Source organism: Phoca vitulina, unplaced genomic scaffold (genome assembly GCF_004348235.1).
Source record: "Phoca vitulina isolate PV1807 unplaced genomic scaffold, GSC_HSeal_1.0 scaffold4, whole genome shotgun sequence".
NCBI classification, from domain to species: Eukaryota; Metazoa; Chordata; class Mammalia; order Carnivora; family Phocidae; genus Phoca; species Phoca vitulina.
In genome coordinates, this window is record NW_022589707.1 from 36687482 (window position 1) to 36703948 (window position 16467).

A 16467-nucleotide genomic window follows, 5' to 3' on the forward strand; every position below is an offset into this window, starting at 1 on the left:
AAGAGACTAGTTTTGATTGGAAAGGAATATGAGCTTTATTCAGGAGGCTGGCCACTTGGAGAGAAGGCAGACTCTGAGGTTTCTGCCCAGCCTAGAGATTTTTTAAAGGGGTTTGGGTCAGTTAATCAGTTAAGGGAGTGCAGTAGTCTGTAACATTTCTCGGGGCACACTACAGATGCCAGCTACAGATTTTATCTCGGTCCTTGGAGGTTATACAAGGGGGGTCTGGTTTCCTAGGTGCCTAGGGGCGTTGTGCAAAAGGGTCTGGTTCCTTGGCGCCCAGGAGTGGTGCAACAGGGTCTGGTGACATGCAGAAGAGCTCTTTCCAGCTCATTCTTTCCTAGGAAAGAATGCATGATCTGTAGATATACAAAGAAGGGTTAATCAATCATGTGGTCTAAGGGTGCTTGCTAAAGCTTGAAGACTAATAGCTTGGGCTGGAGGGGCTGAGGCAGCTTCATACCCTATGTGAATGGGAATGGACTGATGGGGAAATACCTACTAAACTAGTATTGTTGCCTGCAATACAGATCAGGACAGTGACCCAATCTAACACTCCTTCAGAAGGTGGAAAAGTTTAGGTATAAATGGAGAGAAGGGGGAATAGCAGCTGAGGATAAAGGGATGAGTAAACAGGTTGTGTAATGAGGGAAATCCAATATTATGTTAATACCTGGAAAGAGGCTCAGAATAAAAGATAACCTTGTCTCTTAGTTCCATTATAAATACTAGTTGCCTAAAAGGATGAAGCCATTTCTAGTCTTATAACACTTAAGATCTAAAAAGCAAGCCTACAAATCTGAGAAGCCTCACCCTGGGAGATATTTTCATATGAAAAGATAATGGACTGGACTAATTATTAATTATTGAATGGGACTTTAGTTATGTGTCAGTATCTTAACTCTTTTTTGTTAGAGATCCATGGCCTGTGGTATAAGAAAAACATACATGTGGTCTCTGACTCTGGTTTCTGGCACAGAGCTCCTAAATATTCTAGTTATTTCCTTAGTGAAAAGAGTATCTTTTGTAATTCATAACAAGCCCCTTTGAACCACACAAAAATTTATGCTAATAAAGTGACTCAAAATCCAAACCTCTAGATAGTACAGATGAAAGCTGGTCACCAGAAAGACCAAATTGGTAAAATTAGAGGGTTGGAACTACATCTCCAGCCCCACTTCTTCTTCCCTCCCACCCCTCAGCCTCCAGGGAGGGAAGAAGAAGTGGGGCTGGAGATGTAGTTCAATAAATGATTCAACCTGACACTATTTATCAACTACCCAATGAATGCAAAAAAAAAAAAAAAGGGAAGGAAAGAAAGAAAGAAAGAAACCAAATGTCCTTCGATGTGTAATGGGTAAATGGTGAAACTTGTACATCCGTACCATGGAATACAAATCAGCCCTGGAAAAGATGAAGTACACAGAACTTATATGGATCCTAAGGACATTATGCTGAATATATCAGTGATTTCCAGGGGTTAGTTTTGGGTAAGGATGTGACTATAAAGTGGTCATACAAGGCAACTTGTTTGAGATGGTGTTTGAATCCTGTTCCTGGATCCTGTTCTGTATACTAATCCTGATGGTGATTTCATCTGACAAAATTTTTTAGAACTATATACCAACAACAAAAGAAAGTGCTTGTGAAAATGGATGAGATCCAAGTAAGATGTATAATTGCTTTCTATATTTTACCAATGTCAATTTACTTTGTAATTGTGCTGTGGCTATAAGATATAGTTGTAAGATAGTATCACTGGGGGAAGCCTGAGTGAAAGGCACATCGGGAGCACCTGGGTGGCTCAGTAGGTTGGGCATCTGACTTTTGATTTCAGCTTAGATCATGATCTCAGGGTGGTGAGATAGAGCCCCACATCTGGCTCCATGCTCAGTGGGAAGTCTGCTTCTCTCCCTCTCTCTCCTGCTCCCTCTGTCCCTCTCCTCCACCCCTGCTTGGCCTCTCTCCCTCCCTTAAAAAAAAAAGTCTGAAAAAAATGAAGGCACATGGGAGTCCTATGTACTATTTTTGCAACTTCTATGGGAGTCTAAAATTATTTCAAAATGAAAATTAAAAATATATATGTAAAGAAAAAAATGAAGGAAGTTTTTACTTCCAAGATACTTCCAGCCAATGTCTTTTCTTTATGCTAGGAAGAAAGAAATTAGTCAGATTTAAAAAAAAAAAGTCTTGGTGGAACTGAAGAAAATAATATATAGCAAATAAATAAATGTGTAATGAATATTAACATTTATGGGAGAGTTTCTGAAAAACATTTGCATCACTCATTATTGCTAATTGTGTTAATAACCATGTAAACCAGCAGATGATTAAATTTCAAATCTGGCAGTGACTTTTTTTTTTTAAGATTTTATTTATTTGAGAGAGAGAGAGAGAGTAGCGAGAGAGAGAGAACACAAGCCAGGGGGAGAGGCAGAGGGAGAAGCAGGCTCCCCACTGAGCAGGGAGCCCGACGCAGGGCTCGATCCCAGGACCCTGGGATCATGACCTGAGCCGAAGGCAGATGCTTAACCAACTGAGCCACCCAGGAACCCCCAGCAGTGACTCTTTTTTTTTTTTTTTTAAAGATTTTATTTATTTATTTGACAGAGAGAGACACAGCGAGAGAGGGAACACAAGCAGGAGGAGTGGGAGAGGGAGAAGCAGGCTTCCCACAGAGCAGGGAGCCCGATGCGGGGCTCGATCCAAGGACCCTGGGATCATGACCTGAGCCGAAGGCAGACGCTCAACGACTGAGCCACCCAGGCGCCCCCCCAGCAGTGACTCTTAAACAAATGCAGTAAACACTTAAAATGCACCTTTATTGATTTTTTTTAATTTGAGAGAGAAGTAACAGTATTTAATAAATGGCCCATATTCTCATTTATGTTCTCAGATGCATAGAAATATTGTAATATGTGATATTATTGGACCACCCACATCATTCCCTTGAAGCCCAGATCAGAATGTTCCCCAAATTTCCAACCTGAAATATCACCTAGGTCACTCTGAATCTTCTGATGACCCAGAATCAGTGTTGATATTCTCATGTTTTCCCTGGACCTGCTTCAAATCAACTGCGTTCTTTTAGTATAATTTAAAACTGAAATAGAATTACCAAACCCATTCCAAACAATGTTCAAGAATCTTGCAGCAACCAAACTTCCAGTTCAAATGTATTCCATGACATTAGCCAGGGTAGATACAAAGAATCCTAATTAATGAAACCATTACTAAAAAGTAAGACAAGGCAGAAATTAGTGGAACTCAAAAAAAAAAAAAAAAAAGGAGGCATGGGAGATGAAATGTTAAGTCAACGTTCCTATTTATTCTATTTATATCATTATCCATATTCCATCAGGCTACCAAATTACTCTTTTGGTGTACAGTTAACTTACTTTTCTTACATTCAGATGTAAGAAACTAATTCTCTAACCCAATGAAAGACTACAATGGTAATTATAGAAACCACAAAATTTCATTTGTGAAAAGATTTCATTCCATTAATTTCCTTTCCTAAGAAATTGGTAGATTTAAAAATCACAACGGGTCCTTGGCTGCTTCAATCAGTAGAGCAAGTGACTTGATCTCAAGGTCATGAGTTCAAGCCCCATGTTGGGCATAGAGCTTACTTAATTAAAAAAAAATAAAACTTTAAAATATATCACAGCATAGATTTCCCTTTTGGCTTCAAGATGCAACTGATAGTATATCTGAATCACCTTATTGAAGGCTTCTGAATATGTTTGTCTTCAACAGGATTAATAAAGATCATTTGATTTAAACAAAGCAAACACACAAAACATTTTCCTTTTGTACACAGGAGTTGTGTTAATAAAAAGCTTATATATAATTAATTTTCTTAATCTTGGTCTTATAATCAGCTAAATTAATCTAAACTGCTGTGACAAGCAGGGGAAGTGGCATCAATCCCTTGCAAGAGACCCACAAAGTAGAGGGAAATAGAAGCAATAATCCTATTGCAAGAAGGAATTATGAAGTATTGGTATATCCAACTTCAATCATAGGCTGGAATTTGCTTTACCATTTGCTGGGGACCTACTGAAGTGTAGGTCACAGGGAAGGATGCTCAAGCACCACATGACATTGCTGAATGGAATACTTTAAAATTTTTGTCATCTTTTTCTCAGATATATTCACAGGTTCTCACATATATTGTGCTCGTATTAAAACGAACAAAAAAGCTAACGTTAGCTTTTTTTTAGAATTTTTTTAGAATTTTTTTTCCTTCCTAAGAAACTGATCACTCTATATCCCCAAAATCATTTTATGGCATCAGAGGATCAATCTTGTCCACAAAACAAGACACAGAAAGGGCATTCACATACCTGATAGTTTATTCCAGACTTGTTTTCTTACCAGATGCCTAATAAGGTGGGCCCTACTTTATATTTCTAAGAACCACCCCCTCCACAAATTTTCCTTTAAGAATTCCTGCTCGGGTCCCAGGGCTGGAACAACAGGATCAAGAATGGAGGGTGAGAGAAAAGCAACCCCTAGCTTCACTACTACCTCCCGTTTGTTCTCTTCTTCCAACTAGTTCCATATCCCAGGCAAAAAGGGAGTTTCACCAGGCAGCACCACCAACTCCAAAGAGCTTCTCTGGATCCCTTCTGTGTTATCCCTAGAGAAAAGCAAGGGAAATGTCATCAATCCCTTGCAAGAGACAAGACCGGTGAGAACAAGTCCTGATGCTTACAAAGAGGAGGAAATGATGTGGAGATTTTGGGCCAGTTGTATGTCTCTTTTTTTTTTTTTTTAAGATTTTATTTATTTGAGAGAGAGAGAGAACGAGCAGTGGGGAGGGGCAGAGGGAGAGAGAGAAAGAGTGAGAAGCAGACTCCCCGCTGAGCAGGAAGCCTGATGCTGGGCTCTATCGGGAGTCGGAGATCATGACCTGAGCCAGAGGCAGACACCTAACCGACTGAGCCACCCAGGCGCCCCCATTTGTATGTCTTCTTTGGAGAAATGTCTGTTCATGTCTTCTGCCCATTTCTTGATTGGATTTTTTGTTTTTTGGGTATTGAGTTTGATAAGTTCTTCATAGATCTTGGATACTAGCCCTTTATCTGATATGTCATTTGTCAATATCTTCTCCCATTCCGTGGGTTGCCTTTTAGTTTTGCTGACTGTTTCCTTTGCTGTGCAGAAGTTTTTATCTTGAGGAAGTCCCAATAATTCATTTTTGCTTTTGTTTCCCTTGCCTTTGGAGACGTGTCTAGCAAGAAGTTGCTGAGGCCAAGGTCGTTGCTGCCTGTATTCTCTAGAATTTTGATGGATACCTGTCTCACATTTAGGTCTTTCATCCATTTTGAGTGTATCTGTTTATGGTGTAAGAAGATGGTCCAGTTTCATTCTTCTACATGTGGGTGTCCAATTTTCCCAGCACCATTTATTGAAGAGACTGTCCTTTTTCCATTGGATATTCTTCCCTGCTTTGTTGAAGATTAGTTGGCATCAGGGAAATACAAATCAAAACCAGAATGAGATACCACCTCACACCAGTCAGAATGGCTAAAATTAATAAGACAGGAAACAACAAGTGTTGGTGAGGATACGGAGAAGGGGGAACCCTCTTATGCTGTTGGTGGGGATGAACGTTGGTACAGCCACTCTGGAAAACAGTACGGAGGTTCCTCAAGTTAAAAATAGAGCTACCCTACAACCCAGCAATTGCTCTACTAGGTATTTACTCCAAAGATACAAATGTAGTAACCCGAAGGGGCACCTGCACCCCAGTGTCCGTAACAGCAATGTCCACAATAGCCAAACTGTGGAAAGAGCTGAGATATCCATTGACAGATGAATGGATAAAGATGTGGTGTGTGTATACAATGGAATATTACTCAGCCATCAGAAAGGATGAATACTCACCATTTACATCAATGTGGATGGAACTTTAGGGTATTATGCTGAGCGAAATATGTCAATCATAGAAAGACAATTATCATATTGTTTCACTCATGTGGAATATAAGAAACAGAGCAGAAGATCATAGGGAAAATGAGGGAAGACTGAATGGGAAGTCATCAGAGAGGAAGACAAACCATGAGAGACTCTTAACTATAGGAAACAAACTGAGGGTTGCTGGAGGGGAGGTGGGTGGGGGGATGGGGTAATTGGGTGATGGGCATTAAGGAGGGCACGTGATGTGATGAGCACTGGGTATTATATCCAACTGATAAATTATTGAACACTACATCTAAAAGTAATGATGTACTATATGTTGGCTAATTGAATTTAAATAATAAAGAGGAGGAAATGATAGAATAGGCAGTGAGTGGGATATAGCAGAAAAAGGACAGCAGTGGTGAAAGGAACACTGCCTAACTTCATCTTTACCCTTTTGTCATAGCACTTTTTAAAAAAAATTGTGGTATAAAACACATAAAATTTACCAACTTAACCATTTTTAAATGTACAGTACTATTAACTATAGACACATGGTTGTGTAACAGATCTTTAGAACTTTTTCATCTTGCAAAACTAAAACTCAATACTCAATTGAACAACTTCCCCTCTTCCTCTTCCCCCAACTCTCACAACTACCATTCTACTTTCTAAGAGTTTGACTATCTCATGTAAGTAGAATAATGGAAGTATTTGTCTTTTTGTGACTAGCTTATTTCACTTAGCATAATGTGCCCAAGAATCATTAGTGTTGTCAAATACTGCAGAATTTCCTTCTTTTTAAAGGCTGAATAGTATTCCATTCGATGTATATACCACATTTTCTTTATTCATTCATTTGTTGATGGACATTTCAGTTATATCACATTTTGGCTATTATGAATAGTGCTGCAGTGAACATGGAAGTGCTGATATCTTTGAGTACCTGCTTTCAGTTCTTTTGGATATATACCAACATTGCTGGACCATATGGTAAATCTATTTTTAATTTTTGAGGAATTTCTATAGTTTTCTGTTATAGCTGTACCAAATTACGTTTCCAACAACAGTGCCGAAGAGTTTCTATTCCTTCACATCCTCACCAACACTTGTAATTTTTTTTTAATGCCAATAAAGGAAGTTTTATTGTTTAATATTCCCAAAAGGAGTGTATGCCATATCATACAGGGCTTGATCAGGAGGCAGAGAAGTAAAGGAGAAAAGGAGAAAGCTTAGCCCAGAGCCTGCATTATAGTTTTTTTTTTTCTTTTTTATTTTTTATTATGTTAATCACCATACATTACATCATTAGTTTTTGATGTAGTGTTCCATGATTCATTGTTTGCATATAACACCCAGTGCTCCATGCAGTATGTGCCCTCTTTAATACCCATCACCAGGCTAACCCATCCCCCCACCCCTCCCCTCTAGAACCCTCAGTTTGTTTTTCAGTCCATAGTCTCTCATGTTTCGTCTCCCCTTCCGATTTTACCCCCTTCAATCTTCCCTTCCTGCTATCTTCTTCTAATTTTTTTTTTTAAACATATAATGTATTATTTGTTTCAGAGGTACAGGTCGGTGATTCATGTGATTTTTTAAATAATGGTTAGCCTAATGTGTGTGAAGTGGTATCTCATTGTAGTTTTAATTTGCATTTTCCTGATGGTTATTGATGTTGAGCATCTTCTTAGTCTTTTGCCCATTTTTTAAATTGGGGTGTCTTTTTGTTGTTGAGTTGTAGGAGTTCTTTAGGTAATTTGGATAGTAACCCCTTATCAGATATATGGTTTGCAAATATTTTCTCACATTCTGTAAGTGGCCTTTTTACTGTTGGTTGTTTCTTTTGCTGCGCAGCAGTTTGTCATAGCACATACTACTGCTAACGCCTTCTGGGGGCTGTAGTCCAGAGTGGCTGAGGAGGGTGGAAGGCGGAAGACGGAAGACTTTTTCTGCTTGGGTCTGGTTGGAATCAAATTTCTACTGTAGAGAGCTGGAGTGAACCACTCCCTGGTCCTCATCAGCACAGAGATAATTGATACCATTCCCTTTTGGGTCCTTGGACAGTTCCTCAGAGGTAGGCTCCGAGGAAGACCAGCCCCACACCCTCCTCTGCTGCGGACGCAGGCCACGCCCCCCGCCTTCCTTTCCCGCGTGTCAGTGCGTGGGGTGGGGCTTTCTGTGGGGCGGGGCTTGTGCCGGAGGGGCGGGGCGGAGGCGGGGCTCCTGCAGAGCGGCCGCGGGGCAGGGCGTCCAGGCTTATCTGTGGACTGCAGCAGTCCAGCCACCTCTTCTTTGGCGGCCGGGAGGCGCAAGCACCCCATTCATGGACCGGGCTGCTGTGGCGAGGATGGGGGCGGTGGCGAGCGCCAGTGTGTGCGTCCTGGTGGCGGGGGTGGTGCTGGCCCAGTACATATTCACCTTGAAGAGGAAGACAGGGCGGAAGACCAAGATCATCGAGATGGTGAGTGCAGGGCGCCTCGTGCCCGAGCGCTTGATGGGCCGCAGGGCGTTCCATCCGCCTTTACCTTCCCATGCGGGTGCTGCTGGAATGCAAAGGATATACTGGGGACCCGTTCACCCCGCGAGCAGCAACATTGCGGGCCGGTGACCTGGTCTGGACCGTCCATGGTGTCACCCTCTGTCTTTTGTTATGACTTCATTTGAAACAGAAAGACAGCAAGTAGGTGATTCGGAAACCAGGCACCTCCTACAGCAAAACCGTTTCTCAAGAAGTAAACGGAACGTTCGAGACTGGATTGCTACCTAGTTCCTGCAGCCAAACGGTTGTGACTAATCCAATTCGGACAGAGTTGTTTCTGCAACCTGGCTAGAATGAGCTAGATTATGAAAAGGTGTAACTTCTCAGTGGTTGAAAGAATGCCAATTAACCCGGTTGGCGTTCAGAATAGTTTATTTTGTATTTGAATGTTATTTCTTCTTGTCTCAAACTGCCAGGAAGTATCTTTGTGTTCGTTTTTCCCCCAAACCTCTTGCATAACAGTATTTTAGAAATTTATTTCCAATTTTACTGTAAGAAAGAGTGTTTCAAGAATCCTACTTAAGGTATATGATAAGCAATATTTGCTACAAAGTTGGGGATGTTTTTAATTTTGTTTTAGTTTGGTTTTAGTTGTTTTAGTTTAGCTTTTTGTTTTTGTTTTTTAATTAAAATCCACTCATAAAGACTAGTTACTCATGGAGTTGCATTCTAATGTTCCTCCTGGAATGCATAAGCTAATGTTTACTCCTGATAATGTGCTACACACGTGAACATTTGGGGTCAAATATTTATGAAAAATAAGTTGACAGTCTACCACCATACTAAATAATATCATTTTAGGTTCATATACTTAGAATACTCAGCCTCAATTATGTTTTCATTGATCAAAGACACTATCCTCTTGGTTGCTGTTGGCGCCAGGTTCAATACAGAAATACTTTCCCATAACTAATAGTAAAAGAAATGTTAACTCCCATGTGTCATGCCAATAATATTCATAGGTTTTGTTTATTGCTAGAATTAAATTATTCTTAGATTATTATTTTTTTCTCCACTTCTGTGGGTATAGCTGCAAATGTTTTTATCTCAGAAATTTCATTTTGTTTATGTTGCTGTCTTGCTTAGAGAACTTTGTTGGCTTCCTTTTGCCCCAAACCAAAAATTTATAATCTGTATGTGTGGGGGGGAACCAACTAATTGCCATACCTTCCAGCGTGTACTTAAACTGTGGGTTGGTCTGTTAATATCACTTTTCTAAACCAAGTAGAGTTAATAAAATCCCACAGTGATAACATCCCAAAAACAGTTTGCCATCTTTGTGAAAAATAATGAAAGCCCATCAGGCAGGCCAACTTTACTTATTTGTAGTATAGAAATCAGTCAATCTTTACATATATATATGTATACATAATGTTATATTATTCAGATTGTGATATATGTGCAGCCTGCTAGTAGCTTTTAAAAGGAAAAAGATGAAAGAGCTTTACGTTTTTATTTATTTTTATTTTTTAAGATTTATTTATTTATTTTAGAGCGTGGGGAGGGACAGAGGGAGAGGGAGAGAGAGTATTAAGCAGACTTCACACTGAGCATGGAGCCCAGGTTGGGGCTAGATCTCAGGACCCTGAGATCACAACCTGAGCCAAAACCAAGAGACAGGGCTCAACCAACTGTGCCACCCAGGCACCCCGAGCTTTATGTTTTTAGCTTGTAATTTTAATAGGCTGCTTCTTCAAATGGGATAAGCATTTGATTGGGAGTCTGAAGATTTGGGTTCAAATCCTGGTTTTATCTCTTTTAATAACCGTGTGTTAGTGGTCATGTTTTGCCCATCCCCCCCCTTTCTCCAAACCCCCACCTTGGAGAATATGTACAAACCTGTGAATGTCCAGTGGACATAGGTTAAACTGGTGACAAGTAATGGAACCAAGAGTAACTCCCTAAGCAAGATGGGCCTATTCACACTGGCGAGGTAAACAAATGACTTCTGGCACTGGGCTTAGATTATGCACTACTTTAAAAGTTTTGAATTAAAAGACACAGAAGTGTGGCTGGTGGGCTGTGCATGCTACAGGTGAAATGTCCCGTAGGCAGCAAGATAAATATACAGAGGAAGCCTGTCAGAAGACATGGCTTAAGATTTTTAGAGCTCAGAGGCACCTGGGTGGCTCAGTTGGTTGAGTGACGGACTTTTGGTTTCCTCTCCAATCATGATCTCAGGGCCTTGGGATTGAGCCCCTCAGCAGGCTCATGCTCAGTGGGGAGTCTGCTTGAGATTCTCTCCCTTTGCCCCTCACCCCCTTCACGTGCTCCCCCTCTCTTAAATAAATAAATAAATCTTTAAAAAAAAAGGTGTTTAGAGTTCAGAGATAAGCCATTTTTCATAGTCAATATACTGCATTCTTAAATTTTTATTTTAGAACAATTTTAAATTAACAACATAATTAAGCAAATAAGTAGAGTCCCAGCCAGTTTCTCCTATTACTAACATTTCATGTTAGTATGGTACATTTGTTGAAATTAATGAATAAATATTCATACATTTTTAAATATCCCTACTTTGTTCAGATTTCCTTTGTTTTTACCTAATGTCCTTCTCTGTCCTAGAATTCCATCCAGAATACCACATACATTTAGTCATCATGTGTCCTTATTTCATCTTGGCTGTGACAGTTTCTCAGATTTTTTTTGTTTGTTGTATCTGTGATACCATAAGAAATATATATTTGGTGTTTGTCCCAGGTTCCTGCCACACAGCTCCTAAAACACTTGGAGTCTGGGAAGTGTTAACAGTGTCTTTTGTATGCTAATGAGGTGGACTGGTAGCTGGGGACCCCAACATGGCTTCAAGATGTGGGTTGGTTGCCATAAAGATCAAGGCATGATTAGAGGATTAGAACTTTCAGCATGCCCCCCCACTTCCTTTGGAGAAGGGCTGGAGTTCAAGCTGATCACCTAGTCAATAATTTATTTGATCAATCTTACCTACATAACAGACCTCCATAAAGACCTCTAAAGGAGAACTTTCAGGTTTGTGAATACCTTGAGGTGTGGATAGGGTGGTGTGTTCTAGAGAGGACATGGAGGTTCTCCACCCCTTCTTCTATATCTTGCCCTATGCTTCTCTTCCATTTGGCTGTTCTGAATTGTATTCTTTGTATGAAACCTGTCATAGTACGTAAAGCGCTCTCCGGAGTTCTGTGTTATTCTTGCAGATTATGGGACCTGAGGAGGGGGTTGTGGGAATCCCCAAATTTATAACTGGTCCATCTGAAGTATGGGTGACAACCTGGGGCTTGTGAATGGCGTTGGAGAACAGACTTGTGGACTGAGTCCTTACCTCATGGGATCAGCGACTAACTCTAGATAGTGTCAGAATTGTATTGAATTATACAAAGAGTTGGAGCATGGTTGGTGTGAGTTGTGAGAAATGTGTAAAAAAAAAAAAGTTAAATATAGAACATTTAGTAATATCTGGCTCATAGTAACTGCTTATTAAATAGTAGTTGTAATTATTCTATCAAAACACAGACTATCAGCCACTCTCATATCCTACAATCATTTTTCCTTATGAACACTAGTAGGGCATAATTTTTAACCAGTGGTATTATTTTCTCTCAACTTTCTCTCTCCTAAGCCTTCATTGTAAAAACTACTCTATTTATCCTCAGTTAAGGATGGCTTGCAGTTTTTGTAAACTGGACCAAAAAGATCAAGATTGCCAAACGTGTATAGAAGTTGATACACGTACAGTAGAATTTTGCACAAATGAAATTAATATTTGAGATGAACTGTATTTGGGAATGAATTTCCCCAACCTCTCTTAGATTCTTGCAAGTTTCAGGTCCTTCCTCATTGCTGTTGACCATCACTTATCACTTGCTATTCAGTTTAACTCACCATTCTAATCAAACGTGCCTGCTCAGATAGGACTTGTTCCCTCTGTGGCCTTTTTAGTTACTCTTGCTAAAAAAGATTCTGGAACAAAGCTTGAGCACTTATTGCTAGTTTCCTGCCTGACAGAGAAACCCACTCCAACACAAAATTTAGGCTTTGAAGAATGAGGTTCTGAAGGAGGGAAATGTAATCATATATATAGTCTCATACAATTATATTGAGTGATAATGACAACTTTAGTGTTTTTTTACTTGGTTGATTTTTATGCATGGACATTGCTTCAATATTTTATTCTATTCAGACAGCATTTATCTACTTTCAAATTAATTTAGCCAAATATAAAAGCGTTAACAATACAGATCTTCCTTGATTTACAATGGGGTTATGTCCTTATAAACCCATCATTAAGTTGAAAATATGGTAATCTGTAACGCATTTCATACACTTACCAAACATCATAGCTTAGCCCAGCCTACCTTAAATGTGCTCAGAACACTTACATTGGCTTACAGTTGGGCAAAATCATCTAACAAAAAGCCTATTTTATAATCAAGTGTTGAATAATATAATTTATTGACTGTACCGAAAGTGAAAAACAGAATAGTTGTATGGTACAGAATGGGTGTCAGTGTAATGGTTGTTTATTCTCGTGATTGGGTGATTGACCGGGAGCTAAGGCCGCTGCCAGTGCCCAGCATCAGAAGAGAATATTGTACCGTACATTGCTAGCCCAGGAAAAGATAAAAATTCAAAGTATAGTTTCTAGTAATTGCATGTCACTTTCTCATCATCGTAAAGTCAGAGAATTACAAGTCAAACCATCATAAGTTAGGGCCATCTAATAAAAATGTAGGGAAATAGTAGGAACTGTAATTTTTCCTCATAAAAGAAAAACACAGTGCTTGAAACTAAATAAAGCTAAGTGTTAGTGATTAAAAAACAGCGTGTACAAATTTAAGTACAAATGTGGCTTCTAAAGAGGAGAATTAAAAAATATATGTGGTCAACCATCAGGGCATTAGGACAGCACCAGTGAAACTCCTTTCTAGGGGCACCTGGGTGGCTCAGTCGTTAAGCGTCTGCCTTCGGCTCAGGTCATGATCCCAGGGTCCTGGATCAAGCCCCGCATTGGGCTCCCTGCTCAGTGGGGAGCCTGCTTCTCCCTCTGCCACTCCCCCTGCTTGTATTCCCTCTCTTGCTGTGTCTCTCTCTGTCAAATAAAATCTTAAAAAAAAAACAAAAAAAAAAACTCCTTTCTATTTTCTGGATACAAGATGCAGTCACTTTTAAAAAGGAAATTATTTTAAAATAAAAACATTTTATTTTTTTATTTTTTTTTATTTTTAAAGATTTTATTTATTTATTTGACAGAGACACAGAGAGGGAACACAAGCAGTGGGAGTGGGAGAGGGAGAAGCAGGCTTCCCGCAGAGCAGGGAGCCCGATGTGGGGCTCCATCCCAGGACCCTGAGATCATGACCTGAGCCGAAGGCAGACGCTTAACGACTGAGCCACCCAGGCGCCCAAAATAAAAACATTTTAAGTGTGTGTGTATATATGTTTATACACACATATGCTGTTTATAAGAATTTGTCTTATTCTTTCTGGACTATATTAGGAGAAAACTTGCAAGGTTTTTTAAATTTATAAATGAATGCTAGCTTTCCTGTCCTACAGTTATTGGCCACAGAACTTCTCTCCAAGAATCTCAGTTTCCCCCACTGTTCCTCTTTAGTCATCATCCTTGTTAGATAGGTTAGCCAAAAGTGTGGGTTTTATTTGTTTTTATTAAATTTTGCGTTTGGCTCTTCAAATCTACATTGATCTCTTAGTACAGTAACTTAGATTTTCATGTTCTAGTTACGAATCCAGAAATTTTATTTAGTATCTTTTAGGACAGAAAATGTAATGCCCTTAATATATTGATAAAAAATCACCAACTTTTCCAGTTATCAAAATCCCATATGTTTGTTTGTTTTTTAGATTTTATTTATTTATTTGACAGAGAGAGAGAGATAGCAAGAGCAGGAACACAAGCAGGGGGAGTGGGAGAGGGAGAAGCAGGCTTCCTACCGAGCAGGGAGCCCGATGCGGGGCTCGATCCCAGGACCCTGGGATCATGACGTGAGCCGAAGGCAGACGCTTAACGACTGAGCCACCCAGGCGCTCCAAAATCCCATATGTTTAATTTGTGCTTTTGAAGTTGTTTTAGAAAGCAGGCAATATATTTTATTTTTTAATCCAAGGTATTAAAAGATTGAAAACTGACTTTTAAATTTAAGGCCCATCTATGTATGTCACTCTTCTGTTTGCTGTTAAATTAAGTTGAAAATAGACCTTTCTCCGGGGAGTTTAAAAACTTAAATAAATTATGTTCTTGGAAGAAAATGGCTTCATTTAATTAGACTATTTAGTAAACAGAGCTGGCTGAGAAAAACAAACATTTCTAGCCTCACATAGAGAACTAGAATTACAATCTTGAAGCTAGAGAAAGATTAAAGGTCTTATTATGAAAAATGGAGTTTAACTTGATTTCTGTGATCTCTTCTAAAAATGTGATTAGTATGTGGAGTCCCCATGAGGCACGGGATGTAAATAGAACACAACTTTTTTTTTTTTTCTTGTTTCCCCTTTCAAATTTATTCAGTGGTGGTAATCTTTCTTGCTGCTGGTAAAAATTCTGGTAGGCCTGTGACTTTTTGCTCACTCTCAAACTGTAAAAGACAGTCTTTTTTTTTTTTTTTTTTAGATTTTATTTATTTATTTGACGGAGAGAGACACAGCAAGAGAGGGAACACAAGCAAGGGGAGTGGGAGAGGGAGAAGAAGGCTCCAGGCTGAGCAGGGAGCCTGATGTGGGACTCGATCCCAGGACCCTGGGATCATGACCTGAGCCAAAGGCAGACGCTTAATGACTGAGCCACCCAGGCGCCAAAGACAATCACAAGCAGTCAATCTCATTTCTGTAAATACCAGTGCCTAGTCATATATTACGCATGATTTCAATATTAATTCTGTAGTGAGACTTCTAGATGGACATTACTAGTACCCACCAATATTTTTAGCTCTTCTCTCCTTCTTGTATTTGGGCAAGCTTTGCTATTCTGGCCAATAGACTGTCTGGAGATGGTATGGCCACTTCTGGGCCAGTGTAGTTATGAAAAGGGACACAGTTGTCCATAGTCTTTCCTGCTGTTGGAGCAAATCCTGAAGCATCATGATGACATGGAGATGACACAGTATCAAAGCATCCTGGAATATTGAGCCAATCCGTGGAGGACAGCTGCCCTGGAGAGTCATCTGGACCCATATTGGACTTCGTGTGAATGAAAAATAAACTTTTTTTGTGTTAAGGAACTGAGATTTTTGTGTTGTTACTGCCCCATAACTTATCCTGACTAACACAGACTTCTTTACCACCCCAAAGCTACGGCTTACTGCAGGTGGCTCCTCCCCTCCCTAGTTAGTGGTGGCCAGTGATCTGGGATGAGAGAGGAGGATGTAGTCAACCTCTCTCTTTCCCTACTGCTGCTCTTTACCCCACTAGCCACTGCTTCAGATTTTTGGGTTAATAGGGGAGGAGGGAAGGATTTCTTTTACTGAGGAAGTAAAGAAATGAGAGGATTGTTTTTTTTTTTTTAAGTTTAATTTATTTATTTTAGAGAGAGAGAGCATGAGGCAGAGGAGCAGAGGGAGAGGGAGAGAGAGAATCTCAAGCAGACTCCCCACTGAGTAGGGAGCCCAACACAGGGCTCAATCCCAGGACCCTGAAATCATGACCTGAGTCAAAACCAAGAGTCGGACCAACCGAGCCACCCAGGCACCCCTTTTCTTTCTAAGGTTTATTTATTTGGGGGGGAGAGAGAGAGCACGCGTACGTGAGCACATGGCGGGAGGGGCAGAGGGAAGGGGAGAGAGAGTCTTAAGCAGAGTCCATGCTGAGTGAGGAGCCCTATGAGGGGCTCAATCTCAGGACCCCAAGATCACAACCTGAGCCAAAACCAAGAGTCGGATGCTTAACTGACTGTGCCAGCTAGGTGTCCCAAAATGAGAGTTCTTATTTGACTGGTTAGGTTTGTGCTCCCTGGGCCTGCAAGATATTTAAAGTTGACTTTCTCTTCTTTCACTGCAACCCCATATTAATTTTTTTGGGCACCCCAC

At 40.1% G+C, this 16467-nt stretch overlaps 1 protein-coding gene across 2 annotated transcripts in view; it reads left to right on the forward strand.

Annotated features, from left to right (window-relative positions):
• Nucleotides 1-8151: 8151 nt before the first annotated feature.
• NT5C3A (5'-nucleotidase, cytosolic IIIA) overlaps nucleotides 8152-16467 on the forward strand; it is a 50414-nt gene continuing 42098 nt past the window's right edge. The window contains exon 1 of one of the 2 annotated variants that reach the window (XM_032401810.1): nucleotides 8152-8371. In XM_032401810.1, the coding sequence (XP_032257701.1) occupies nucleotides 8234-8371 (138 nt within the window). In that variant the 5' untranslated portion in view covers nucleotides 8152-8233. The remainder of the gene's footprint in view (nucleotides 8372-16467) is intronic. The other variant, XM_032401812.1, reaches the window with a different exon arrangement.